The 10,580-nt window shown below is 33.0% G+C and overlaps 1 protein-coding gene across 1 annotated transcript in view; it reads right to left on the bottom strand.

The window, feature by feature from the left end:
• Positions 1-390: 390 nt before the first annotated feature.
• The window catches only part of LOC107680891 (unconventional myosin-IXa-like), a 57,118-nt gene continuing 46,928 nt past the window's right edge, over positions 391-10,580 (bottom strand). Inside the window, exons 7-14 of the mRNA XM_016476963.1 lie at positions 7,920-8,017; positions 7,574-7,700; positions 5,722-5,811; positions 2,874-2,990; positions 2,412-2,546; positions 2,167-2,288; positions 868-1,009; positions 391-636 (exon numbers count right to left, since the gene is read on the bottom strand). Coding sequence (XP_016332449.1) covers positions 391-636; positions 868-1,009; positions 2,167-2,288; positions 2,412-2,546; positions 2,874-2,990; positions 5,722-5,811; positions 7,574-7,700; positions 7,920-8,017 — 1,077 coding nt within the window. The remainder of the gene's footprint in view (positions 637-867; positions 1,010-2,166; positions 2,289-2,411; positions 2,547-2,873; positions 2,991-5,721; positions 5,812-7,573; positions 7,701-7,919; positions 8,018-10,580) is intronic.

Raw genomic sequence — 10,580 nt, 5'->3', positions numbered from 1 at the left:
CAATACAAACTGCTAACATGACACTTAGTTTATTATGGTTGCTGGTTGCTAATTTTTTAATTCAATTAGGCAGACCACGCAATACACACGACCTATCGGACTGCGCCATCTAGAGTTTCATGCCAGAACTCTGTATATAAATAAATGCATGTGTTCATTTGAATAGTTTATTTTTGTAATGTTTTATTACACACTGAAATTATAGTTTTTTATTATTATAAAATTATTTATAATAATTATTATACATTTTTATTTATTTATAATCATTTTAATCATTTGTAAAATGCATATAATTGTATTATTTAAAAAATCTTTTTTGTCATTGTTTTGAAATTGATACTTTGGCACTATTATGATATCTAAAACAGTTCCAGGATCTGGTTTAGTGCATTATACAGTAACGACAGTGTCGAGTAAATGCTGGCGTTTCTCACCGCTCGTCGTCGTCTTCTCCTTGTGTCGTTTCCCGGCCTCTCTGAAGGCGACGAGCGCTCTGAAAAAGGCGCGGATCACAGCCCAGCGGAAGGTGGCCACAGGATCGATTCCCATCAGGCCGCAGATGAAAGCCTTTCCGCTGCTCTTCAGCAGAGCCACGATATCCGGACGCATGTGATCCGTGTTCTTCTCCCTGAAGTCCTGCAGGACACAGCGAACGTGTCATATACATATACAGTCTGCAGTCAGAGGTCAGACACACACTCACTCACTCACTCACACACACACACACAAACACACTCACTCACTCACACACACACTCACACACACTCACACTCACTCACACACACTCACACTCACTCACACACACTCACACACACACTCTGGTGGTCTGAGATGTGGTCTGAGAGTCTCTGAAGCGTGGTTTCTCACCCTGACGCTGTATTTGACTTTGCCGGCGTAGTGTCGGATGATGAACGCTGGCTCCATGACGGCAGGAAACTCGATGTAGCCGTTTCCCTCGTGCTGCCGCTTAAACTTATCCAGCAGAGTTTGATTAGACGCCTGCGGAAAACTACAAACCAACCACAACATTCACATTTATACAAACACTCCAGTCTTTAATATGTGATCACTATTTCATGATAGAATTGTTACTAAACAGAAACAGATTTATAACAATAATGTATCTATATTATATTTATATTTGTATAAAATTAACTTCTTTACTAAAATCAAAAACTAATTTTTTATTTGATATATTATTTATAATATATCAATATTTGATATTTATTTATAATAATCTATTCAGGCTTGTATCCTTTCATTCAGGGTTATTATAGTTAACTGAAACTAAAACTAAAGCAATTAAAAAAAAACATTTTCATTACTTAAAACAAAATGAAAATTAACTGAAATAATATTATTATGCTGGTTGGCAATGCAACTTTTCCTTTATTTTAACCTGAAGTACTAAAATAACTAAAACTGAAATAAAAATAAAAATAATAAAAACACACATATATATATATATATATATATATATATGAATAACAAATGCATATAGGATTTACAAATAAATATGAAATATTAGTTTTCAAAGTTTGATTACTAAATATACACATTTTAAATACACAAATATAAAAATAATCGCAATATTTGATTAGTAATTAAGTTTATACAAGAACAGAGCATAAAATAAAAAAACTATAGACATATTTTAAAAAAATTAACAAAAATTAGTAATTAAGTTTATACAAGAACAGAGCATAAAATAAAAAAACTATAGACATATTTTAAAAAAAAAAGATTAACAAAAAAAGTATAATAAATAAAAACACAACAAAAATTACTAAAAATAAAAGTGAATTTAAATTAAAATTAAAAAAAAATTATAAAAACTATACAGACATTTAAAAAAATTATTAAAAAAACAGCAAAAATACTATAAAAATAAAACTGATTTTAATATTTGTGATGACTATCCAGTTTTCTGATGCTACAACAGTATAACAAACAACAACAATAATGATAATAAAGAATTAAATAAACGTTAGTGTGACTAAATCCAATGGAATCGGCTTCTACTGTAGCTTAATATTTACTACACATTTCTGTGCAATCCAAACAAGGATACTTTAATAAAGGAAAAGCGAGGGAAACACATAATGTGCTGCATGATAACTGTGAGAGCTGTTTCTGTCAGACAGGCTTCAGATGTCAGAGACTCACTTGCACTCCTCGTCCAGCAGGTGGAGCAGCGCAGTGGGTTTCTTACTGATGAGGTCGATGCAGGCCGTGTTGTCGATGTAGTCGATCATGTGCCAGCTGATGCCCTCCGACCGATACTCCTCCTGACACACACACACACACACACACCACACACACCGCAAACACACACACAAACACAAACACATGTCACTGATGATCACAGTAAACGACGGCACTCGTGATCAGATTCTGTTATAAGATGTTACCTGCTCGAGTTTGAAGACGTGCTGGTTGAAGTAATGCCGCAACGTCTCGTTGGCGAAGTTGATGCAGAACTGCTCGAAGCTGTTGTTCTCGTAGTCCTCGAAGCCGAAGATGTCCAGCACGCCGATGGACAGGATCTGAAACACACACACACCTCACATCACGACAATGTGCAACTGAACACTGATGCAGGAGCGTGACACGCGTGATTTCACCACACCATGACTCTCAGTCAGAGCTAAGAGACATCGATGAACAATCAGTCACTACAAACGGCCAATAATGGGAGAAAATGCGTATACTAGGATTATTACTTGCTATTGTGTGAATGTGTGAACAAATATATACACACCTTTCACAGAGCATAACATTACATCTGAAGTACTGTGAGCAGCTGTGAAGATGCAGCTGACAACAAACCTGTGTGTGTGTGTGTGTGTGTGTTTGTGTGTGTGTGTTTGTACCTTGTCTGAATCCTCCAGGTCTTTGTTGTAGAGCAGTGCGTGGTTTGTGCGGAAGACGATCCAGTCGAACAGAGCGCCGTACAGAGATTTGGCCATTGAGTCCCTCACCGTCCCCGCCTGTGCAGACACACACCTGTCAATCACCGCCATCACACGTGTGTGTGTGTGTGTGTGTGTGTGTGTGTGTGTGTGTTTACAGTCTCAGATCCTCATCACACAAACACACACATACTCACTCATAGCCAGTCAATGTAACTAAATCAGGAAATACATGAACAGCTCAAACTAGATTTTTAAATTTTGTGAGGAAACCGAGAGTGATGTCTGCCTGAAATCACCAGCATCTACAGAGTCAAGCGTGAACAACCGAAGAACAGACCCAACGTTCAATGAGAAATAAAGATAAAACAAGGACAAAGCAGAGGACGTGTTTGCTGCTTCAATAACTGAAAGCACTGTATGAAACTCAGATATTACAGTGAGATTGTGTTTCTGCAGGGGAAAGTGTGTGTCTCAGGCTTGTTTAGGGGAAACTGTGGTCTCACACACTGAAACGTCCCTGAATTTCCAAGTCGTCATTTCCCGTGTCACACAAACCTGTAGCATGCCATCACAGGAGTAATTAAAAACCTGTGTGTGTGTGTGTGTGTGTGTAAGTGAGTGAGTGAGTGCGTGCGTGCGTGCGTGTGTGCGTGTGTGTGTGTGTGAGTGAATGCGTGCGTGTGTGCGTGTGTGAGTGAGTGAGTGAGTGAGTGAGTGAGTGAGTGAGTGAGTGAGTGAGTGAGTGTGTGTGTGTGTGTGTGTGTGTGTGTGTGTGTGTGAATACTGAAAGAAAAATTGGTGTAGAAATTTTCACTCAGAAATTGCTAGCAAATGTCACAATTAATTACAAAGAAATGGCAAGTAACACTGAATGATATGCTAAATTCTAAAATTAAATTAAAATTAAAGTAGAAAGTCATATTTATTGTAAAACGTACTCAACTAATCTGTTTTATTTACAAACTCAAAAATAAATAAATAAACACATAATTACAGTGTAGATCGTATAAACAATAAAAAAAACCTATATAAACCTATATAATGAATAAAATGTAATGAGCTGATTTAAAGCTCGAGCGGCACACAGATCTCCTTCAGCATGTGCAAAGCCCATAAAGCTGCAGCCACTTACTGAACCTGTACGAGCCAAAACATATAAAACACTCTCCACTTAACACCCATGAAGCGTGCAGCAGCATGAGAAAGCGTACGCGCGTCGCCGGGCCTGATGGGAAGAATGAAGCTGATTGGCTGCTGAGAGACTCAAGGACACTCAGGCCAAAAGCTGATGGATTTAAACGCAGACTATATTCATAATAAACCACAAGCTCATGTTCAGTTCTGCAGAATAAGCTCCTGCATTATTGATTCAACTTTTAGCCAAACTCTGGAGGAGGGACGAAACATTATATAAAACCCCCTGCGTGATTCATTATTCACAACACTTTAACATTTAAAGAGAGTTGAGAGTTGTTTTGATCACATAGAGGAAAATGTAAGTATCACTCATCATTAAGATCACAGAAAAACCTGCATCTGTGTGTGTGTGTGTGTGTCTCTGAAAAAATTAAATAAAATAAAAATGAATAAAATAAAATACAAGTAAAATGAATAAATACAAATAAAATTTATTAAATAAATAAAAATAAATAAATAAAAAATTATAAAGTGATACAACTAATAAAGTTAAAATTAAAAATAAAAAAATAATAAAACCTATACAGAAATATATTTAAAAAACACTAAAACTGAAATAAAAATAAATTGAAACTAAATGATGTGTGTGTGTTTCTGAACCACTGGGGTTTCTGGATAAACTACTGAGTTTGTGTATCTTTATAAACACACACAGACACAGACACACAGACACACACACACACACACACACACACACACACACACAAAAGAATATTGTAATTAAAAGTAAATAAAAAATAAATACAAATAAATAATTAAACAAAGAAACAAAATAAAGATAGATAAATGTACGGTAACCTCCTCTCAGTTGTATAATATTCTAAAATGTTTTATCTATTTTTTTTTTATCTCCTGAATCTCTATTGGTACAACATGCCACTATCCAAAACAAATCAAATAAAAATAAATAATCAAATTGTAAACACTTCTCAGTTGGATATTTCAAAATGGTGTCTATTTATAAATCTAATAAATAAAAAACAATAAACACATTTTAAACTATATTCAGTTGTATAATATTCTGAAATGCTTTGTCTATTTTTTATTTAGTTTCCTGCATCTCTATTGGTAGAGCATGCTACTATCGAACATGAATAGTAAAATAAATAAATAAAACTAAATAAATTAATATAAATAAAATGCATATAAATAAATAAATAAACACATTTTAAAACAAAAGGTAAAAAAGTTAATTAATTAATTAATTAATTAAAATATAGAAACAAAGAAATAAATATGTTAAACTCTTCTCAGATCTACAGTATAATGTTCTGAGATGTTATATAATGCACTGTAAGATGCTTTATACACAAGTGCACGGTAAACGCACAAATGTAAAGGTTTGAGGAAGACCTCGGCTGGGTCTGGACGGTGGGAAATGAGTTTGTGGTGTGGGTGGAAGAAGATAACGATGCACGATGACACTGAGGCGATGAAGGAGGATTCAAGAGTAAACAGCTCACAGGAAAACTCTTAAAAACCCCACACTCCAGACCACAAACCTCACGAAACCCGTCACAACTTCACACAAACGTCAAGATTTCGCAATAGACCACATCAGGCTCATGAAGAAGATCTGAACGAGTGTCTAATGAAATAACTGACTCACCTCGGCTAGTTTGTACGGCACAATCAATCTCTCGCCCACCGTTACCGTCTTTCGTGTGGTCAGAGCCTCGAAAAGCATCTCCTCCTTCACCTGCACACAAACCATGAGAAGTGCACATGTTTAGCATTAAACCAGTTTTGCAGCTACAGCGACTCAAAAACCGTTTGACTCTGTAATATGAATCTGTGTTTGGACAGAATGTGATTTTCAACATAAGCACACTTTCCAATGGGACATTTCAAGAAAAACCCACAGACAGATGCGGACACACGTTAGCCCGCCTTAGCGTGCAAGTGTTTCCCTATAAAAGCCTCGAATGCATATAAACATCCATTTTATCCTATTAGATCACATAAACTCGTGTGTTTTACTGCTGCTGCATGTGTGTGTTTGTGTGATAGATTAACACTGCAAAACTCTTGCACCAATGTGAACAGAAACGACTAAAACATCGTAAAAAAAAACACAAACGAGGAAACTAAAGGTCATAAAGCAGAAAAACCTTCAGTCTTCAGGCCGAAGACTCGCTGCAGTCAGAGTAAATCAAACAAATAAACTACTGGACGACGTTCATCAACAGTGCTGTTACTGTGAAACTAAGCTAAAACTAGTAAAAATGTGTTTTGTAAAATAAAATTTAAAAATAATAAAATTTAAAAATAAGAATTAAATTAAATTAAATAAAGTGAAATAAAATAAAATACAAAATATTAGACTGGAAAACTTATTAAAAACATAAATGAAACTTGATAAAGTGATACAACTGATAAAATAAAAATGTATTTAAAAAAACTAGAAATATTTAAAAAACAAGAATTGAAAAAACACATAGAAATGAATAATTTAACAAATTAAAATTAAAATGCAAAAATAGAAATGGATTATGTGACAAATGATAAAGTTCTAAAATAAAAATTAATAAAAAAATAAAAAAATATTTAAACAAATAAAAAAATTTAAAAAAAAAAATTAAAAAAAAAAAAAAAATATTTAAAAAACACAAAAAGTGACAAAAAACAACAAAAATTACAATTAAGTTAAAATGAAAAAGCACATAAAATTTCTAAAAAAAGCTTAAACTAAAATTAAAATGAAATCTGAAAAAAAAACTAATTCAAAATTTGAATAAATTCTATAATAATATATAAATGATACTAAAATAGTATTATTTTTAATTCAAAATATGAATAAATTCTATAATAATATAAATTCTATATATATAAATTATACTGAATTAGCATTATTTGTATGAAAAAGAATTAGTTAAACTCAACCAAATGCTTTATAGAAGCAGGTGGAAACTATTGGAGCATCAGAGAGTCATAATGACGCACATTTCTATCATCAAATAATGATTCAGTCCTCAATGAAAGAGAAATGAGATTTGACTGTAGGCGGAGCCACAGCGCTACAAAAATCAAAACCACATGAACAACAAAATCACTGAATCATTAATCACAAATAAGATACAGCAAAATAAAATGAAACAAAATGCAATGAAATAACAATAAATAAAGCAAAATAAAATTAAACAAAAATGAAATAAAATAAGAATGTAAAATGCTAAAAATTAATCAAATAAAAAAAATAAAAATAAAAATGTAAAATGCTAAAAATAAAATAAAAAATAAAAAATAAATAAAATAAAAATGTAAAATGCTAAAAATGTATAAAATAAAATGAAACAAAATAAAATTTAAATTAAATTAACAAATAAAATAATAAAACAAAACAAAATTAAGTAATAAACTAAACTAAACTAAACTAAAAAAAAACGATTAATCACTGCATGTGATTCCAAAGGGGAAAAAAGTAGTTCGGTGGGTTGCAAATGTTGACTTTATTGTCTCACCTCCAGCAGTTCAGAGACGATAGGAAGCACCTCTGGGTTACAGATATCGATGGAGTCGTCTCTGTACGTCTTCTTCTTGTAACGGATATTCCCCAGGAGAAGGATCGCAGACAGTAAAGAAAAGATTCTGCGGAGAACAAAACCTGAGTCAAATCTCACAATAAAGCAAGCAGAAAACTGACAAATCCATCCAAACCCCACCCCTTAATGTCACGTCAGCCAATCAGATGTCGGCAAACCTGAACGCAGCAAATGACTGACAGGCAGAGAGTGTGTCCCGTGTCTGACGGCACGCTTCAGAGCGTTTTATCGTGAGCTCGGTCAGGTTTTTCAGGCTGTAACTCACTGTTTTCTGGTGGCCGGCAGGAATCCCACCATCTCCATGGCCAGCTTTAGTCGCTTGAAGTCATGCTTCAGATCTTCACCTTCCACCGTGAAACAGTCCTGAGCCGATCACAGCAAACTGAGTGTTAATGAAGGCACTAAACACCCTCAAACAGACCCACATTTAACCTTTATCTCATGGTCATACTCATACAGGTTTGAAACGAGCCAATGATGACAGAAGATTTATTTTTGCATGAATTATCCCTTTAATAAAGTGCAATAAAATAAGTGTTATCTGAAATAAAACATTAAAAAAGTACATTAAAATTATATAAAAATGTATTCTTTTTAATTATATTGTTTATGATTACTATTAAAATGATAATTATCATTAAATAATTATTATAATATATCATACAGGACATTTTTTTGCATGAATTATCCCTTTAATAAAGTGCATGTAACAGGGTTATTAGAGTTAAATAAAACTAAAACCGTAAAAAATAAAATAAAATAAAAAATAATTTGCTACTTGAAATAATTAAATTTTAACTGAAATAAAACAAAATGTATAAAAAAATAAAATGATCTTAAACATATATTACAATTATTTTAATTAATTATTAATATCATTGTTTATGGTTATTATTAAAATGTTAATTCTTATTAAAAATGACAACTTCAGCTAGTTGCCAAGGCAACATTTCTCGTTTTCATTTAGCTTAACTTTATTTGAAATACAAATTTATAAAAAACGATATAAACATTAAAAAATAAACACACAAAAAACTTGTCACTAAAGTGATAAAAACACAATGAACTTACTAAAACTTTAACTAAAATTATATATAAATAATAAAAAAAAGTATTTAATAAAAAAAATTAATATATAAAAATAAAACCATTTAAAATACTAATAAAAACTATGATAGTATCTCAGTAATACTAAAATAACGCGGGTAGGTAAGCAGTTTAATAGGATGGACAGAAACAGAAGTGTGCAGAGGAAGTGAGGCGGCGAGAGACACACGACTTCCTGTCGACCCTAACAACAGCCTGATGTTAGTGTTCGGATCACTGTGAGGGGTGTTACACGCCCACACACAGCTCAGAACCCCTGCGAGGGGTGTTACAGGCCCACACACAGCTCAGAACCACTGTGAGGGGTGTTACAGGCCCACACACAGCTCAGAACCACTGTGAGGGGTGTTACAAGCCCACACACAGCTCAGAACCACTGTGAGGGGTGTTACACGCCCACACACAGCTCAGAACCAATCGCTGACAGTTACAACAGCTTCTCAAACGGCCGATCCCATTAAAACTGATGCTCTGGGAACAAAAGAGCAGCACAAGTGTCTCTGGATGGCACTGATCAAATATAAAACTATTAAAACAAGCAAAACTGTGCTGAGAGAGACCTAACAAGAACAAAACAATGCTAACTAGAATCCAGGCAAAAATTCTTGTTGGTCTGATTGCTTCTATTATTCATCTGTAAGTGGCTTTGGATAAATGATTAAATAGTATATTAATAATCAGCATTTCTCTCACTTCGCCACCCGGGACGGAGTTGTGCTGCAGTGCATTATGGGATTGTGTTCTCCATGAAGAATATACGCAACACTGCCTTTGATTCAGTGTTATTTGAGTATTTTATATACTATTACACTTTTTGTTAATATTTTGAATCAGAATTAAATCAATATTAGATATTTTGAATTTTTTTCAGTTTTCACTTTAAGTTTTAGTAACTTTTTGTTGTGTTTTTGTCATTTGTAGTAGTTTTTTTATTTATTTATTGTTTTTTTAGTAAGTTAAACTAAATGGAAACGACAAATGTTGCCTTAGTAATGAGCTGTAGTTTATTTTATTTTATTTCAGCTAATGATTTTTTAAGCTAACAATAATACCTCAGGTGATGTGTTTTTTATATTCTATTATAGTTATTGTCAATATTTTGAAATAGACTCTGTTTTCACTTTAATTTTAGTTAAACCTTTAGAAATTTTTTTAAACTTTCATTAGTTTTTTAATATGCCCATATAATATTTATTAATATTTATTTTAGTAATATTGAATATTAGGTTTTAGTAATAATATTTAGTTTATTCATTAGTTTTAGTTTTAGTTATTTTAGTACTTCAACCTAAGCTAAACTAAAATAAGAAATGTTGCCTTGGCAACAAGCTAAAATAAAATAAGTTTACGTTTTTTTAAATATATTTTATTTCAGTTAACGTTTAGTAACAAATAAGTTTTTTTTCATTTTTTATATTTAAGTTTTAAAACAACAACAATAATAATAATAATAATTAGTAGTAGTAGTAGTAGAAACTATAATAAGCCTGTTTTGGGGCAAAAGAATGCACAGGATCACATATGAAGTCTTGGAATGCTGTCTAGGTAGGCAGCGCACTGGGTTTTGGAGCGGAGCCGTTTATTTGTGCGACTGACTGACTCTGAATCTGTTGCTGTGTGTCTACAAGATCCACAAGTCAATTAAGACATCTCAAATCGAGTCAAAGCGACCGTCTCCCATTAAGCACTTGATTAAACGCTGCTAATTAGATTTGGTCGTTTACTCACACCGACACAAATAATACAGCAGAAGAGACATGAAGAAAGCAAACGGGAGAAGATCTACATGAACAAACACTCACACACACACACACACACA

This window comes from Sinocyclocheilus anshuiensis, unplaced genomic scaffold (genome assembly GCF_001515605.1).
Source record: "Sinocyclocheilus anshuiensis isolate Anshui unplaced genomic scaffold, SAMN03320099.WGS_v1.1 scaffold1450, whole genome shotgun sequence".
Lineage (NCBI taxonomy): Eukaryota > Metazoa > Chordata > Actinopteri > Cypriniformes > Cyprinidae > Sinocyclocheilus > Sinocyclocheilus anshuiensis.
Note: the sequence above shows the minus strand (reverse complement) of the source record. Positions and strands in the feature narration are given on the sequence as shown.